The 18986-nt window shown below is 47.0% G+C and overlaps 1 protein-coding gene across 7 annotated transcripts; it reads right to left on the bottom strand.

Moving 5' to 3' along the window:
- Positions 1 to 518: 518 nt before the first annotated feature.
- Positions 519 to 10785, bottom strand: LOC142839610 (GTPase IMAP family member 3-like). 7 transcript variants are annotated; one of them, XM_075955857.1, is made up of 4 exons: positions 10559 to 10785; positions 7155 to 7437; positions 6023 to 6075; positions 519 to 5122 (listed from the first exon to the last, which is right to left on the bottom strand). In XM_075955857.1, the coding sequence occupies exons 3-4, from the start codon at positions 6063 to 6065 to the stop codon at positions 4242 to 4244; spliced, it is 924 nt and encodes a 307-aa protein (XP_075811972.1). In that variant the 5' UTR covers positions 6066 to 6075; positions 7155 to 7437; positions 10559 to 10785; the 3' UTR covers positions 519 to 4241. The 7 variants fall into 7 exon arrangements, with proteins under 7 accessions (XP_075811972.1, XP_075811969.1, XP_075811971.1 ...); XM_075955854.1 differs by having other exon boundaries at positions 6023 to 7065; XM_075955856.1 differs by having other exon boundaries at positions 6964 to 7437.
- Positions 10786 to 18986: the final 8201 nt, after the last annotated feature.

The raw sequence follows: 18986 nt of genomic DNA on the forward strand, positions 1-18986 counted from the left end.
TCAGGTCTCCGTCCTCTTTCCAGCCCCAAGAAAGGATAAGGACAGTGTTTACGAAGCAGGGGGAGCTAAGGTATACAAGAGAATGGAGTCAAGAGGCCTGGGCATGAGTGGGGAACGGAGTGAAGAGGCTACAGGATCAGGGTGGGTCTCACCCCAGGGATTGCAGGGTCATCAGTCAAGAAACACAGAAACCAGAAAGTCTAAGTTCAGTAATACAGAGAGCCAGTGGGTGGGTGTCTTGGGCTTGGAAGACTGGAGAGTACAATATAGCTGCTCGACACCACATGAAGGCAAAAGCCACTATGATCAAGAGGCTGTGTGCTCATAAAACTTGATGAGCACTGAATTTTGAATTACATGTAATTTTCATGTGTGAAACTAGAACATTATTTTCCTGAATTCTTCAACCATTAGAAAAAGGTGAAAATAAGTTGGAGAACTACTCAGGGTTTAAGATCACATATTGCTCTGTTGGAGAAGCGGAGTTTGAATCCCAGCACCCACACCAGGCAGCTCACAACAGCCTGTGATCCAGCTCTGGGTGATCCCACGCCCTCTTCTGGGCTCCACAGGCACTGCAGTCTCATGTGCACACACAAACTTAAAAATGTGAAAAGCAGGGTGGGAAGATGGATTCAGGGTGGGTGGGCAAAGTGCTTGCCAAATAAGTGTCCACATAAAATCCAAGCTCAGCGGTGCACGTCTGTAATTCCAGAACTGGGGGGGGCGGGGGAGAGGGAGACAGGTGGATCCCGGGGCTCTCTGGCCAGCCAGTCTAATGGAAAAGGCAGCCCCATGGTCAGTGAGAGAAATGCCTTGGAATAAAGCTATCCAATGAAAGAACTCGACAATGAGAACTGTAAAACAGAGAAAGAAACTGAAGAAACCAGAAGATGAAAGGATGGATCATATCCACGAGCTGGGAGAATGAATGGCGTGAAAATGTCAATACTCCCAAAACCAGCTCACAGGTTCAATACAGTCTTCATCAAAAGTTCAGTGGTCTTCAAAGAAGTAGAAAAAAATAACATTCTTATGGAAGGAAAAAGATTCCAGAGAGTTAAAGAATAATTCTGAGCAAAAGAACAGTGCTGGGGGTTTCAATAACCTGATTTGAAATGATCCTACAGAAGCAGAGTAACAACAATAATAAAAACCCACAAAACCCAAAACATGGTATTACCATAAAACCAGACACACAGATCAATGGAATAAAATAGAGGACCCAGACACAAATCTCTGGGTTTTTTTTTCTCCTTTATTCTTTGGGAGGTTTACCACTCAGCTCCCAAATAATTACACAGAGACTTATTCTTTCTTATGAACACCCATCCTTAACTTGTCTTATTTCTAATCAGATTTTCTTTTTTCTTTTTAAATTTTTTATAATTTATTTTTATTTTATGTTCATTGGTGTTTTGCCTGTATGTATGTCTGTGTGAGGGTGTCAGATCTTACAGTTACAGACAGCTGTGACCTGCCTTATAGGTGCTGGGAGTTGAACCTGGGTCCTTTGGAAGAGCAGTTAGTGCTCTTTACTGCTGAGCCATCTCTCCAGCCCTAGCCAGCTTTTCTTAAATTATTCCATCTACCTTTTGCCTGTGGGTTTTTATCTTTCTCTATTCTATATAACTTTCTTTACTTCTTATTCGTGGCTTGCTGTGTAGCTGGGTGGCTAGCCCTGGGTATCTTCTCTCCTCCTTTTTTTCTTTCTCTATTCTTTTCTCTTTTTCTCCTTCTATTTATTCTCTCTGCCTGGCAGTCCTATGTCCCTTGTTATTGGCCAATCAGCTCTTTATTAGACCAATCAGGTGTTTTAGATAAGCAAAGTAACACAGCATCCCAGGGTTAAACAAATGCATCATTAAACAAATGTTTCATAGCATAAACAAATGTAACACATCATCAACTAATATTCCACAACACAAGCCCACACATGTGACTTTGTGACTTTTGACAAAGAAGAAAAAAACAAACCCATACATCAGAGAAAAGAGAGCAAGTGATGCTGGGAAAGCTGGGTGTCCCTGTGTAGAGAAATGAAGCTGTGTCCCTGCCTCTCAGTCTGTGAAATCATCTCAAACTGCGTGGTCTTGATGTAAGAGCTAAAACTAGAAAAAGTAAGGGAACTACTTCAAGATTCAGGTAAGGGGTTTCTGCAAGGGCTCTGGTCACTCTGGAAATGGTGCCAACGATTAGCAGATGGGGTTTTATGAAATTCAAAAGCTTCCGTATGGTATAATAAACAATCACTGTGTGAGTAGAGACAGCCTTCTGAGTGGGGCAAAACCTTCACAGCTATTCATTTGCCGTAGGATTAAGATCCAGATGTACCAAGAACTCAGAAAAGGAAGAAATCAGATGAATACCTAGAAACAGCTAGAATTCGATAGAAAGAAATCCAACAGCACAGCTGATAAATGAGCTAACACACAGACTCTTCTCAAGATGGGCTACAAATGACCAATTAGCACAAGAAAAATGTCTGCATCACTAACCATTTGAGAAACGCAAATTTCTTGGGGGTTGGAAGGATGGCTCGGAGGCTGAGTGTATGTTTCAGAGGACCAGAGTTGGTTTCCCAGCACTCACTCTCAGCTGCCTATAGCTCCAGGGCCATGGGACCTGACACCCTCGGATACTGGTGGGGATGTAAACTCGTCCAGCTACCACGGAAATCAGCATGAAGCGTCTTCAAGACACTAGAAATAGATAGCGCATGTAATCCAGCTATAGCGTATAGAATGAAATACACCTGACTTCCTCAGTTTGGGTCCAGTGTTTCCATACTGCCCTCCGCTTCTTCCTTTGGGAATGTGAATGGTTGCTGTGTGTCACAGTGTGGTGGAAGTTGAGACATGAAATATACAATAGCATATTCATCCAAGACTCCAGGTCAACACACCACAGAGACAGCCACACATCAGTGTCTATGGCAGCACTGTTAACAACAGATCAATTATGGAACACCCTAAGTGGTCTAAAATGGGAGAATGGAAAAATAAATGTGATAATATATAAGCACAATGGAACCCTTTCACGTTATATTTTTGAGAATTTCTAGTATGACAGCTATAGTTACATCATCTAATTCCGTGTCTTCCCTATTTCCTCTCAACCTCATGAGCTCTTATCCTGTATTATACCTATATACCCGCATGTACACACATGCACACATAAGTACTACCTGCTGAGTCCATGCATCGTGGTTAATATGTGTATGTGTTTAGGGATGACCACATGGGATTGATAACCTATTGGGAAGTTCATCCTTGGAGGACACCGCCTCTCTCTTAGTACACTACGGTTCCCTAAGCAAGACCTGCACACAACACCTGTGGACATCACAGCAGGATTTTAGTTAGCCATGAAAAACAATGACATTGTGTCATTTGCAGGAAATAGATGCAACTGGAGTTAATTACATTCATTAAATTAAGTCAGTTTCATATTGAATATCTTCTCTTTTGTGGATTCTAAATTTTTATATAATAAATAAAAATCACGTGTATCTATCTGACATGGAAGAAGTGACATTTTCTAGGGGAGCAGAGGAACTAATGGGAGGAGAAAGATAGGGAATATGGAGGTATGCTAAAAGTATGTCATAGAGTTGTATTTATTTATTTTATTCTTTTCTCATACACTCCAACCACAGTTGCCCCTTACTCCCCTCCCCCTTTTCTTCCCCCACCACCTCCCTTCTCCTCCAGATCCACCCACACATCTCCCTTCAGAAAAGAAGAGGCCTCCCAAGGATCAACCAAACATGGCACAACAAGCTCCAGTGAGACCAGAGCGCAAACTATCATTTCAAGGCTGGACAAGGCAGCCCAGTAGGAGGAAAAGGGTCCCACGGGTAGATAAAAGAGTCAGAGACAGCCCCTACTCCCACTGTTAGGAACCCCACAAGAACACCAAGCTATGTAGCCATAACATATATGCAGAGGAGGTAGGTCAGACACCCTACAGGCTCCCTGATCTCTGTGAGCCCCCATGAATCCCCGTCAGATGATTCTATGGGCTGTGTTTCCTGACTCCACTGGTTCCTCTGATCCTTCCTGCCCCTGTTCTGCAGGACTCCCCCAACTCTGCCTAATCCCAACCAGAATTCTAAAGGGGAAACAGAAGAGGCTCAGGGCAGCAAAGTCTGGCAGACCTGGAGCGTGGTTTTCTGAAGGTGATGCTGATAGCTGGGAATCCTGCAGGACACTTTAGAAACTTCAATAAAGTACAAAGCATCAAACATTAGAATATATGAGCATAAAAATAACAATGAGGATTGCTATGCCCAATACAAAACTAGCACAAGTCCCAGAGTGCAAAACCATCCACGCTTTGCCTCGGAGGAGGAGCTTGAGGACCCAGTTGCTCTCCTGCTCCTCCAGCTCCCGCTTCTGCCTCTCCACCTCCTGCCTCACCTTGGCCAGGTAGCACCTGTAGGCTTCCTGGTACTCACTGTAGCCACCATTAAGGAGCTCCTGGGCATGAAGGAAGAGGTCATTGCTATGGAAAGAGCCCTCACACTCCTGCTCCAGCCCCCTCACCAGGGCCATGAGCTCTGCCAGCTGTCCCTGCTGCTCTTCCCCTGAGGCCCTGTTATTAAAGGCACAGTACCTCCTCCCACACTCGTGGACCAGGCTGCGCAGGCTGTGGTTGTCAGTGTGGGTCACAAACTCATCCAAAGTCTCATTTGCCAGGTCTTCCTTGTGGGTGAAAAGGACGATCATGTGTCTCATGACTCCTGCCCCGAAGATCTCCTTCACTCTCCTCACGGCTAGGGTGTCCTGAGCTGTGAAGCGTCCCAGCTGGGTCACCAGCAGCAGCACATGGGGTCCTGGGGCACACAGCAGGTAACAATCTCCAATGTCCTTGTCCATGTCTTGGTTCTGGGCCTTTGACTCAAAGATGGGGGGCGTGTCTACCACTAGCAGTCTCCTTCCCTTCCATGTGCCCGTCTCTGCCTGGCTGGTCCTGGTCACTGACTGGCCTCTGAGCCTGGACTCGAACACTTGTCGGCGGAGGATGCTGTTTCCTGTGGCGCTTTTTCCACAGCCAGATAGACCCACCAGGAGGATCCTCAGGGGCCCTGACCCTGGGGTGCAGCCATCTTCCTTTCTGCCTTTGGGGGTAAAGGGAAGCTCAGGCGTCAGAAATGATTCATGAAGAAGAGGACAAAAAACCAACAGGAACTAATGCAAACCAATCAGGATTCGCCCCCTGTTTTAACCACTCACATCCACCACACACCACACACGCATTTGTGGGATAAAGTGGCAGTCAGAGGCCAAGGCATCTTCCCCTAGGGATTCATGCTCCTGGCTGTCAAAGGCCAAGGCATCTTCCCCTAGGGATTCATGCTCCTGGCTGTCAAAGGCCAAGGCATCTTCCCCTAGGGATTCATGCTCCTGGCTGTCAAAGGCCAAGGCATCTTCCCCTAGGGATTCATGCTCCTGGCTGTCAAAGGCCAAGGCATCTTCCCCCAGGGATTCATGCTCCTGACTGTCAAAGGCCAAGGCATCTTCCCCTAGGGATTCATGTTCCTGGCAGTCAGAGGCCAACGCACCTTCCCCTAGGGATTCATGCTCCTGGCTGTCAAAGGCCAAGGCATCTTCCCCTAGGGATCCATGCTCCTGGCGGTCAGAGGCCAGGGCATCTTCCCCCAGGGATTCATCAACCCAGTTCCTACCATTCTTCCAGGACTTTCTTTCTGTCCAGGTCTGAAGTGGTGAGCCCCTGCAGATAGCTCAGGGCAGTCTAGCGCTGGCCATTCTGTTTGTCTGTCCCTTATCTTCATCTCCTCCCACCATCCCTGGTGTCTCTTTTACAGGATGGTAAGGTTTTATCTTGGGGAACTTGCCCTTGCCTTGGGAAGCATGACAGCTAATGGCCTAAGACGTTCAATTATCTGGTGGTTCATTTGCCTTGCTGTGGGTGTATGAAGGGAAGCCCGTCCCTGTCTAGGCACTGAGCCATGGTCTTTGACTGTTGAAAAGAGTCCCACCCCCAGCAGGAGTCTTACCTGTGGGGAAGTTACCTTTTACACCTGTCTGAAGCATCTCCATTTTTTTATTTCTAGAAGAGAAAATATACAGAGAGTGTTCATATTGGATTTGAATACGATATGCAACACCAAACACAATATCCTGTAGAAAGGGACATCAGACCAAAGAAGGAACCGCTGGAGTCACATGCATGTCCTTACGGGTAGCTCTAAATGACCCAAAGGAGAAAGACCCACGAAGAGGGTACGTGTAATGCGATCACGTGGCATCGTCACCATGACTTGTCTTCAGCCCACAGGCAGAAGGAAAGTGGGCTGTGTACCCACAACAACAGTTAATGACACTGGTCACTATTTCCTACTGAGCACTTGGATGTCTGGGGTTCTGTGGGAACCCTGCCCCCAGCATCTCCAAGAGACAAATGTAATTCTTCCCTTGTTCCATGGCAACGGTCCCTCCTGCCCTGCCCAGAGCTTAGCTGAGTCCAGACCGCAGGACTTTGTCCAAACTGGCAAACCAGGACCAGTTGTTCACCCAGGAATAGGGGTCTGCTGTGGGGTCAGACTGGGGAGTAATGGGTGCACACAGGACACAGGAAGAAAGGCTAAGCCCTGCAGCTGCACAGCCAGTGCGCTGTGCTCCCAAGGTCATAGCGGCCCCTGTGCTCCCAGAGCCATAGTGGCCCCTGTGCTCCCAAGGTCAAAGCAGCCCCTGTGCTTTCAAGGTCATAGTGGCCCCTGTGCTCCCAAGGTCATAGTGGCCCTGCTTCCAGCTCAGTCCTGGACTGCAGACACCCTGAGGGTACCTCTCTTGCAGGGCCCTTCCTTTCCCTCTGTCAAGTTCCTCACAAGCCTCTCTTGATCCTTGCCCTGCCCCACTCTCCCTACTTCCTGTACTAGGCAGGGAATCACAGTAAAACGACTTCCCAGCTTCCTTGCTGGAAGGTACCTGCACAGACCTTCCACGACAATGCAGGGCCCTGCTTGGTCAAAGCTTCTGTGTCCTGGAGCCAGGTTCCAGGAGCAGGCCGTATTATTCAGGGTTCTCTAGAGGAACAGAACTTACCAAACATATACACATTAAACATATATTCTATCCCATATGTTATGTATATGTGGAATAAAAAGGGAATTTATTAGAATGGCTTACATGCTGGGGTCCAGTTAGTCCAACAATGGCTGTCTAACAATGGAAAGCCCAGGAATCCACTAGTTCTTCAGTCCATGAGGCTGATGTCTCAGCTGGTCTTCCGTACACACTGGAATCCAGCCGCAGGTTCTGAGGCCAGCGAAGGGATGGACTCGCTAGGCGAGAGCGGGGTCCAGCAGGCGAAGAGAGAGCTTCCTTCTTCCACGTCCTCTCTGTAGGACGCCAGCAGAAGGGGTGACCCAGATTAAAGGTGGCCTTCCCACCTCAAAGATCCAGATCAGATCTAAATTAAAGAATTTAATTAAGAAAAAATCCCTCAAGGGTGTGCCCAGCAATTTGAGTTTTATTAATTCCACATGTAGTCAAGTTGACAACCAAGAATCACCAAAATAGGCCTGAAAGTGAACTTCTAATTACAGAACCTCACGTCTTTGGTGAGTCAACACATTTTTTTTAGAACAAAACACGTTTGGGAATAGATGCATTTCCTAGGTGCCCTCTAATCTGAGACTGGCCAGACACCAACTGGGCAAGAAACATATTAAGCATAATAAACATAATAAATTTGGGATCCTTTAATTTTGATACTGAAGGCCAGAACCCAGCATTCATCTCAGTAACTTCCTTGTCGTTCGTGCTGAAGATGTTTTAGCTCCAGGGGAGACACAGCACTGACTCTGAGTCTGTCCCTGTGACCATGTCATGCTCCCCATTTCTTGGGTCTTTTCCCTTTGGGCCAGCAACTCCCTGTCTCTTGGCCTCTCTGCTTGGCAGCCAGTCCCACAGAAACTGATCTAATCTGGTCACACGGATGCCCAGAACTCTCACAGGTCTCAGAAAAACTGCTAGTTGTGTGTCTCAGGTGAGGACTTTCACCTGGCCCTGAGCACCAGCTGTCGTCCTGCCCTTTCGGGGGTTTTCAGAGAGGGTCAGTCTATCTCTGCTTGGCAGGGGCTGCTGGGCCAGCAATCTGATCACTCAGAAATGCAGACGCTGCTATGGGGGCTGTTGTATGCAGATCACCTTATAGCTGTGCTGGGAAGTGCAAGGCCCAGGTAAGAGGCTGGGGAGGTGAGTACCTTTAAGGGTAGGAGGGCGCATGTGCAGCCAGCTACAGAAAGGAGTGAAGGGGGTGGTGTTGATCTTTCTAAGCCAAGATCTGGGTACCCTGGAGGCCCTGTGCTGCTTTACAGTCCTGCGAGGAGACCAAGACTCTGGAGGATGGGCGAAACCAGGCCGCACAACACTGCACGAAAGAGCAAGGGTGATACAACCACAGCTTCCTGGGTAGTGTGTCCCCAACTTAGGCTGATAGGATGGGGTCTCCCTCCGTGCTGCCTGTTGTCCCTAGGTGCTGACCAGTGCTCTCTCAGGCAGGACTACTCATATGGCACCTTTGGAAGCAACAGGTAGCGGGTCATTCCCCCAAAGTGAAAGCCTTAAACTGCTGCCGTCTCAGGATCCAGTCTGATCAGAAAGGGAAATGAAAGCAAGGGCGGGAGCATCAGGGGCTTTCCCACTTCTTAAACCTTCTTTAGACTTGAGGATGTCTCAAATGCTCAGAGTTTCCCTCTCCTGTGCTTTCTCTAGTTGGAACCCACACACTTCCAGCGAAGGTCACCTTTTCTATTTCCAGGTTTCACCCTCTTTGCATTCTGTCCCCTTGGGGGATCTTATTTTAAGTCACCACCCTCCTGGGACAGCTCTGTGCCTTTCCCCCAGCCCACTGGAAGCCAGTCATCAACCCGCCCCACCCACCTCACAGCCGTCAGTCCTTCCGCACATCTTTAAGTAGTCAGTGGAAGGACTGGTGGGTGTGCATCCGGTATTTCCTGTCCCTGGTTGGACCTCAGAGCTAGCAAAACTGGAAGGGCTTCCCAGTGCCCTCCTAGGGCGCGCTCCCTGGCATTGCCCAGGACTGGGAGAGACTAGAGGAGAGATCAGGTTTAGGCCACTCTTGGAAATACTGTGAGAAGGTCGCAAATGTTGGCCTGGAGTGGATTATCTTAGTCTCATCTGACAAAAGGAATTATATCATTCTTTCCTGTGTCCTTGATCACTGTATCTTGAAGAGAAATGGTCCCTGATCAGAAAAACACGAGGGGCTGTGAAGATAAACCACTGTGCAAAGGTCATAGGGGTCACTTCCAGGAGCAACCTTTCCTGCTTAAAACTTAGTTCTGGTTGTTTTGTCTGATCTTTTTTTTTAAAGTGTATCTAAAACACAAGTTTTAAAAATTTAACTAAAACACAAAAATCGAATGCTTTATGTGAACAGATCAACCTGAGTAGCACCCTGACACCTTCTCCATCTTTAAAATGAAAGGCATTTCCCTCCTGTCCAGCACTGTGAACACTCACCAAGAGAAAGGAAAGCAATGGGAAAGAAATAAGATGAAAACTCCAGGGGATGGGCGATGGGACACCCAGTCCAGCCAATCAGTGAGCACCGGATTCATGGGCCCTTGTCTCCATAGACACCATAGAGAGACTGGGGGACGCCTCAGGCTCACACACGAGGAGTGGAGTTTGTGTTCTCGGAGCCCTCATAAGAGATGAGTGTGACTGTGTTCATCCACAGCCCTGGCACTGGGAGACGAGGTGGCATAGAGGCAGGCAGATCCCTGGCCTCCTTTAGATCCCTCTAGCCAATCTAGGCAGTGGTGGTGAAGCCACTCGAGTGAGCCCCTGTGTCAAATGCAGGTGGAGAGTGATAGAAGATGAGGTGAGATGTCCCCGCTCTCCTGCAGTGAGAACCCAAGCTTCAGGGCACTTCTCACCCATGGAAGGGCTCCTGCCCCAGACTGGATGGAGCAGATGTTCCTAAGGGAGTCTGGAATTCCTTCTGGACCATGGTTAGTGTGGGAATTTCAAATCACTCATGAGGCCAGTGCTCCATCTTCCAGCCCCGACACTAATTTCCCAGGTCACAGGAAGTACGGCTGCCCCGTCCTGAAGAGTGACTTCCCCTCTGCCAGCTTCTCCCTAGCCTCCAGACACTCAACACAGCCTGGCTGAAGAGTCACGGGAAATTACTTTAGAAAGTAAGCCCATTCCTCTCCCTCCCTGGAAACTCCTGGCAGGAAACAGAGTCTCTAAGAGTCCACCTCCGCTGAGCCCCTAGTCGGGTATTAGGCTTGTCATCTTGAGAGAGAAAACCCACTGAGCTTCCACAGACAGGCCAGAAGTCCTCTGGGAGAATCCTTGGGGCACAAGATGCTATGGGCTCCCCAACTTTTCCTATAGTAAAGAGATCAAGTGCCTTGCCCTTCAGGTCGACACTAATTGTTACAGGTAGATTTAAGAGTGAGCCAGGGAGAGGAAAGCGTGCGCACGCATGCAAACACACACACATACATGCTGCATGCACGTGCACACACACACATGTACACACACCCTGTTACCTGGTGGGTGCTGGAGGATCTTTCAATTCAAGGTCTACACGCGCTGTGACTCCCCTTCCTGTCCTAGGCAGTCTCTCACATTTGCTTTCAATCTCTTCATGAAAATACAAGAGCTATGAGAAGAAAGAAAAAGCGGCTCACAAAATCTGTCTGCCAGAAGGAGAAAGATGTCATCCCTGGGGCACAGGAAGGAGCAGTGTGCACAGGTTTCTAGACAAAGCTGTGCTCAGAGGGCCACGGGGAAAGAGGTTGCTTTTTTTTTTTTTTTAAATAAAAGCCAGTTCTCTTTCCTGCCCCACCCTCGTCGCCCACACCGCTGAGATGCTCTTGTGAAGGACTCATTCTCTACAAGACTAAGAGAGTAGAGAAGTCTAGAAGCACAGCATCCCAAGCCTCCAGCTTCTGACCTCTGGGCCAGGCAGAGAGCGTGCATCTCCCGGCCCCTGCATTCACGTCTGCCTACAGTGGAGACTAAAGAGGCTTTCCGGGGCCCACTGGACAAACCAGCGGGTACCACGCTTGAGCCAGGCTATGGTCCCCTGGCTTCTGGGGAGAATGTGGGAGGACAGAGCTTGGATTTTCTCACCTGGTCAGATCTCGTCTCCACAGGACCCATGGAGCTAGTGACCCAAGCAGTGGTCTGATTTAGGCAAAGCAACAAGCATTTAGGGAATCCCAGGTCCCTTCTGTCCCTTCCTGCTGTCCTGCTGGGCTCAGGATTGCTAGGGTGAGCCAGATCTCCTCTCTGGAAAGCCATTCAGGACCCCCACTTCCTGGTATGTTTGAGTTCAGATAATTGTTTTTATTTTCTGTGTAAGTGTTCTGCCTACATGTATGTAAATGCCCTTTACACATGCTTAGTGCTTGCAGAAGTCAGAGAGGCTGCTGGATCCCCTGGAACTGGAGCTATCAACAGTGATAAAGACTATCTGAACGACCGAGCCATCCCTTCAGTCCCAAGTTCGGATGGTTTAAGAAAGTCTAAGCAGGAAGGTGGGATATGAGTGACTCGGGCCCCAGCTGAGTGTGGAGAGCAGGGTGTTCCCATGCAGGGACACACACAAGAAGCATTTTGCAGGGAAAGCCAGGCTTGACTTCCACAAGCCTTCTCGAATGCAACTTTAACTTTTGAGATAATCGTGGGTATTATGTTGAGTGAGGTGGAGGCTGTGACCCAGTAAGAAGGCATTTCTCCTTTCAGCTGTTGAAGTGTGTATCTATTTTTATCAATAAAAATTTGGGAGTCAGCTATCAGGATAAGAACCTGAGTGAACAGGGGAGCAGCAGAGAGGCAGTCAGTGACCTTCTCTCTTTCTCTCTCCTTCCTCTGTCTTCTAAAACGTTTATAGCTAAGTTTAGTCAACTAGCAGCTAGCTCTGCTCTTGATTCAAAGTAAACTTTATTGGTGGTCTCAAGAATGCCAGAGTGTGATGAGAATATCCCACAACAAGTTCCAGAACGTTGTCCAGTCTCTTATTTTTGCCAATTAATAAAGATCATCTCTAAAATAGAAATAATGTACGTGGGTTTTCACAACCATGTTCCCACCCAAGGCCAGCTTTCAAAGCCGCCTCTGTGTGTGTTTTTATAAATATGTCATACACGGGAAGGGAATGCTACTGACAGTTTCAGAGCCGCCCAGGCCTTACAGGGCCTCCTCAGAGAAGTTAGGTTCAGTAGCCTTAACACCTGCAGGCCAATCCTTGTGGATCAGAGCCGTAAAGAGAAGCCTATGACCTCGAGCCACACCTGTCTGTGCCCTAGGGAAAGGCAAGCTGAAGGAAGCACAGTGAGGCTGCCTTTGTTCCTGGCCTTCGCTGCTCTAACCACGCTGTTGTGACTGTTTCTTTGACAATGTGCCCTTACAGGCGCTCTCGTGCTCTCTCTCTCTCTCTCTCTCTCTCTCTCTCTCTCTCTCTCTCTCTCTCTGTGTGTGTGTGTGTGTGTGTGTGTGTGTGTCTCACACACAGAGGGGGAAGAGAGAGAGAATTTCAAAACTTTTAAGTGGTATAGGGAAGAAATGAAAGAATTAGAAACTGTCATTTAAGTTCAAATATGCTACTTAGTAACTGTTGTCAATGTTTTGCCAACACTGCCCCCTGCTGGTTACCTCTTAAATTTGCTGTTTTGCTTCTGGACTAGACTGAAAATGTTAAACAATATTTTGAGAGATTTGTGTGTGCGAGTGCGTCCGTGTGTGTGTGTGTGTGTGTGTGTGTGTGTGTCATTATCAGAATGACAGACTGCAGTCCAACAGTAGCTATCTGTGAATAGCAAGAGTCCAGTAGTTCCTCAGTTCCACAAGGCTGGGCGTCTCAGCTAGTCTTCAGGACATGTTGGAACTCCAAAGCAGCAGGCTCCAATGCCGTGAAGGGACGGGTGTACTGCCGAGGGGAGGGTAAGCAGGCAAAGAAGAAGGAAACCTTCCCTCTCCCACTGTCCTTAACGAGCTGTGTCTTCCTGTATCAAGATCTGGAATAAATTTGTGTGTCACCCACCTCAAGAGCTGAATCAAAAGCCTGCGTCTCCCAGCCTCAAGATCTGGATCACGTGTGCCCTCTGCTTCTGGATTGCAGTTCATTTCTGATATAGCCAAGCTGACAACCCACAATAGCCATTACAAGAATCTCTCGGTAAGAAGATAATCTGTCTAATTTGTGGGTTCCTGTTACCATCCACTTGTCAGGACCCACAGAATGCAAAACAGCAAAAGAGACCCCTGGGGTAAAGCTATAGACTTTAGTTAATAAAATATATGAATATAATTTGATTGACAGCACAATGCTACACTAATGCAACATGTTACTGACAGGAGAAACTGGAGGCCATGGTGAGGAGGCCATGACGCCTTCACCTTTCCCCTCAGATTTTCTGTAAATTTAAACTGTTGAGGCTGGAGAGATTGCTCTGCAGTTAAGAACACTGGCTGCTCTTCCAGAAGATCCGGGTTCAATTCCCAGCACCCCCATGGCAGCTCCCAAGCATCTGTAACTCTAGTCCCAGTGCCTCCTTCTGGCCTCTGCGGACACTGCATGCATATGGTGCACAGACATGCAGTGGGGGCAAAGTCATCCGTACACAGAAAAAGCAAAATGCAGTTTTAGAAAGACTATTCTTAAAAGCTGATTTTTAATAAAGTCAATTAATTAAAATCAGAAGAGGGTGAAAAGAAATGAGTAAAGCAGGTGAGAAGTGAGATAAAGGTGCAGTTGAGAAGGGATCAGGACGGGGAGGAGAGGAAGCAGAGAGTGGAGGTGGGAGAGCAGTAGTCATTCACTGCGACAAACTCACCACCAGCAGTGCCGGGGGCGATGGGGACAAGTGCAGTCAGCTCTCATGAAAGGTTATCTTTGTTATGCGTGTGTCTGTCATAATTGGGGTTTCTATGGCAACTCTTATAAAGGAAAACACTTAATTGGGGTGGCTTATTGTTCAGAGGCTCAGTCTGTTATCATCATCGTGGGACATGGTGGCTGAGAATTCTACATCTTGACCAGCAGGCAACAGGAAGTGGTCTGCCTCACGGGGGCGTGGCTTAAGCATATTATGAGCCCTCAAAGCCCACCACCACAGTGACACACTTCCTCTAGCAAGGCCACACCTACTCCAACAGGGCCACACCTCCTAATAGTGCCATGGCCTTTGGGGGCCATTTTCTTTCAAACCACAGCAATGTATATCTGTGAGATTCTGTGCACGTGACGGAAGGGACCAGAGGAAGCCAGAGGAAGGCATTAGATCACCTGGAGCTGGAGCTGCAGGAGGTTGTGGGCTGATGTGGGGGCTAAGGACCAAACTTGGTTCCTGGGGAAGAGCAGAAAGCACTCTTAACCCCTCAGCCATCTCCCCAGCTCCATGAATTAGTCTTAAAAGACCACAAAGGCCGCTCTAGCATAAGACACTGATGTTTCTTCCCGTTGCTGCCCCCTGTGGCTTATGTCGGAGTGAAGGCTTTTACCTCCCCGTCACTCTCCTAACACTGTGCTCTTCATCTGGTTACTTGGATTTATTGTTGTTTATAAAACCTGGCTCTAGCTCCTCTAATCTCCCATTTAATTCAGAGGCAGACAGATGGCAGGCAGATGATAAATAGGTTAGATATATAATATAATGAGAGATACATTTCACAGAAATAAATGTAATATACATAGCAGCAGAAAAGTGGGGTTTGGATGTTTTTGGAGCCTTAAATTATGTGTTCAGTGTTACTTAATAACATACCTACCAATTAAAATGTATAGCTCTTATACGAATGATGTTTAAAATTTTTTAAAGAGATACAAATAAGTCAACACACTAGGCCTTTAATCCTAGAGAGGCAGAGGCAGGGAGACATTTATGAGCTTGTGCCCAGCCTGGTTTACATAGTGAGCTCTAGGCCAGCCAGAGCTGAACAGTGGGATTTTGTCACCACCACTACTACCACCACCACCACCACCACCATAAATTAATAATAGCAATTCAAGAGAAGTGACAAAATGAAATCACAAAAATACTTAATAAATGGAAAATAAGGCAAAAAAAAAACCCCGCTAGACAAACCTAGAAAGATTAAAAGAGCTACAGGATAATGGTTTTAATTCAGCAGTGGCAATAACTACATTAAATAAATGGTCAAAATATTTAAAAACATAGTGTGTTAGAGTATTAAGAAATGAAACCCATTTATATGATGCCTCTGAACTTCCACTTTAAAAATAAAAATAGAAGTAGGTTAAAAATAAGAGAACACGAGCATCAAATAACATCAGAGGAATCTATGTTAGCATTAGAAAAGTAAACTTCAACTCAAAGGCTGTCACCAGGGCTCAAGGGATGGAGAAGCCACTTCCCAAAGATGATGCAGTAAACAAAAGTTTCTCAAAACACATGGAGGAAAACAGAAAGTGCTGGAAGGTCACAAACATGAAAATACTCTGTAGTAGTCGGAGATCTTAACACTTTCTCAGTGATGGGTAGAGCAATCAGGAAGAAAACAATCAAATTTGTATGCAGATGGCTTGAGCAATACTAGCGACAGTTTGACTTACTAGTGTTTATGAGACAGCCCGGCCAGAACACTCTCTTCCCATGGAATTTTCAACCGAACAGAACCTATTCAGGGCAATAAAATGAACTTCCACAAATAAGAGAGATCAGAAATTGTGTCATGTTTGCAAACAACAGGGGAGATGGCAGAGCTGTTAAGAGGCAGGGCCTTGTGGGACATCAGCAGGTCGTGAGGACATTCCTTTCAAGTGGGTTGTGAGTCCCCCCCTTCTCCTCTCTCTTTTTCACACTGTCTATGCGGAAACAGATTTCCTCCCTCACAGGGCCCTGCCATGCTGTCCTGCCCTGACATCGCTTCAAAGGCAGTGGCCATAGATCAGAGCTTCCTAAGTGGTGAGAAAAAACAAAACAAAACAAAAAACCCTTTCCTTTGTTTAAGTTGACTACCTCAGGCGTTCTTTTCCAGTGATGGAAGGCTGACTAACAGAGATGAGACAGTAAGTAGAATTGTCACCCACAGTCAATGGGAATGTAAAAATTAAATAGATGTATAACGAAGAGGGAGGAGCTAATCCGGGTCAGTTTGCCCAGATTTGGAGATTAAATGGCTGGAGAGGAAAAAGAACTTTATATAAAATACCAAATTCTAGTTGGTAGGTTGATTCTCACAAACTTGCAGAACTATCACATGCTAGGGCCCCAAATCTAAGCCAGCATATTTCAGATAATGGATCTGAGCTTCTCCCCGCCAGAGAAAGAAGTCATTCATGAGCAAAGGGCTAATGTTAGGACCAATTCTGGCACTGGGCTGGAGCATATGTGTCAACATTTTCTCGTGGCATCTTTTTTTGTAGAGAAATATAGATGTGTTTTGGTTGTCATCTTGACTGGACCAAGGGACATCTGGAAATGAGCTAAGCCCTCTTTCTAGGCATGTCTGTGAAGGTGTTTGCAGTAGGTCCTTGGCACAAACTCTCAGTGAGCGGAGCCATCCAGCAGGGCAGGGCCACAGTGGAGCAAGAAAGCAGAAGCAGAAAGTTGGCATCGACTCAACTGGGGCCCTTGGACAGTTTTGATGCTGTTGTGACCCAGACTCCTCAGCTGTTGGCTGTGGCCTTGCATCATCATCTCCCTAGAGATGTCAGGCTTTGCCTGGGTCTGGCGCTGCATTCTTGGCCACAGTTATTCTGGTTTTCCTGTAGCTGTAACCTGTAGGCAGCTTCCGTGGGATCATCTCTCCTCTGATCATGCTAATAAACCCATGGTTTTGATCATATTCTCTTGGTTCTGTTGCCCTGGAGAGAAAGTAATGCAGGGTTTGTGTGTGTGGCTGCCCGCACATGGTCTTCATGCATTTCCGAGCTCCGTCTACTGACTCCGGGAAGAGATGTCCTGCAATAGCGAACACAGCCCACGCTCAGGTCTTGGTACCTGAAGTCCACTCTGTGGAGAACTAAGAGATGAGGGGAAACCAATACACAACGACCGTAGAATAGATTAATGTGCAGAAAGTAAGGAAAAAATAAACAGATCGAAAAAGAAGGGGATGTGTCCAAAGAACCTGTACAAAGGGAGGCAAATCTTTACCTCAGACCTCCCTCACACAGCTGGACCTGAATTAAAGTGACATAAGATAGCTCAGCAGAGGAAAATGATACAAATGTAGTTAATGCAAGTTTTACCTAGAGGGCGCCTTCCTGAGGAGCTTAAAGAAGCATCAATCCACATACGCTGGCTTGGATGGGAAGTAGTGATCTGTGAAACTGTGATAAGGCAAGTGTGGTATTTTGAATGTAATTGGCCCCCATGATCTCATAGGGAGTGGCACTATTAGGAGGTGTGGCTTTGTTGAAGTGGGTGTGGCCGTGTTAGAGGAAATACGTCACTGTGTAGGCGGGCTTTGAGGTTTCCTATGCTCAGGATACTGCCCAGTGTATCAACTGACTTTCCCCATTACTTACAAGATGTAACATTCTCAGCTCCAGCACCAAGTCCGCCTGCGTGCTGCCATGCTCCCTGTCATGATGATAATGAATTGAATCTCTAAACTGTAAGTGAACCAAACCAATTAAATGCTTTCTTTGTAAGAGTTGCTGTGGTCATGGTGTCTCTTCATGGCAATAGAAACCCTAAATAAGACAGCAAGCAAAGACAATTAGGCAGAGAAGTGAGCAAGAACATAAGGGTTTGTTCGTCACGACAAGAACACCATTGTCTTCTTAATAAGGGTTAGGTGGGGTGGGTTGTCTTCTGAAAGGGAATTCCATTTTTGTCTTTTGGAAGCAGCACGTATCAGAGCGATCTTCTTGAACCTGCTGTTTGTTTCATGGCTTCAGCTTGAAATACTTCTTATGCCGAAGTAGCACATTTGGGGTTGCATGTTCTGAAAGAGCCCCCAAAGGCAGAGCTTTCTTTTCTGTAGGACCATCCCAGATCTGTCACTCGGAGAAGAGTCGGTGAAATTGAAGTGGCATCGATTTCTAATCCCCCAGACTCTGGATCCCTCACAGGACCCAAGGGGATTACACAATGCTAGCTTGCTCCTGACTTCCACTTTGTTAGCTTCCTTATGCAGCTCAGGATGGTGGCCCCCACAGTGGCCTGGACTCCCCTCCATCCTTATCCGTCTAGCAGATTGCCTCACAGACATGCGCACAGGTAAATCTGACCAACTGAAGGTTGGTTTTCAGTTGAGAGTCCCTCTTCCCAGGACACTCTTTGTTGTATCAACTTGACAATAAAAACTAACCAGGACACAGAAGCAAGGGGGGTTGTTCTTTGACTATTCTGATTGGCTTATTCGAAAGGGCTATTACCAATAATTGACTGGAGAGCTGTTGCCAGATCAGATGAGGTAAGAGGTCATTTTGACCCCGTTTCCCAGGGGACGAGAGTGGTAAGAGCCATGCTCAGGACTTGGGGACCAAGTGCAGGGAGAATCCAGCAGAGCTTCTGCTTGCCTCTCCAGGGACCTTGTCTTCCTTTCTGTGTTCTTAATGAACCGCAACAGTGGACTTGGGCAGTGCTGTTCTCAGATGCTATGCTGCCTAAAAGCTACCCTAACACAGTCAGGAATTAGAGCACTGAAGTGGAGATTTAGAATTTGGCATCTGTAAACATCTGTACATTCGGTTCTAGACTCTGTTAAGTATTTTTTGACCGACAACCCTCTCCACCACCAATGCAATAATCCAAATTAGACCAGGTCAGACCGAATTACAAGACATTTAGATTTAATGAATGGCAACATGCCTGGGTTCTGTGGGAGGTCCTTCTGTCTATGAGAAGACTAAGAGTATCCAACAGCTCCGAGTCTGTCAGAGGGAGACCTCGGGTCCATGCCAAAGTGTCACCACTAAGTCATCTTGGCATGCATTTTAATGCCATCATTTCTAACATTCCTTTGTCTGCATACTTTTAAAAAATACGTATTTTTTCA

The sequence above is a fragment of the Microtus pennsylvanicus genome, chromosome 21, assembly GCF_037038515.1.
Source record: "Microtus pennsylvanicus isolate mMicPen1 chromosome 21, mMicPen1.hap1, whole genome shotgun sequence".
NCBI lineage: Eukaryota > Metazoa > Chordata > Mammalia > Rodentia > Cricetidae > Microtus > Microtus pennsylvanicus.

Excerpts from the sequence above, each read along its gene's own strand:
- LOC142839610 (XM_075955858.1), bottom strand. The coding sequence starts at position 6,065 with ATGGAGATGCTTCAGACAGGTGTAAAAGGTAACTTCCCCACAG. Across the intron at positions 5,123-6,022 it reads AAAAGGTAACTTCCCCACAG|GCAGAAAGGAAGATGGCTGC; the intron begins GTAAGACTCCTG and ends TTACCCCCAAAG.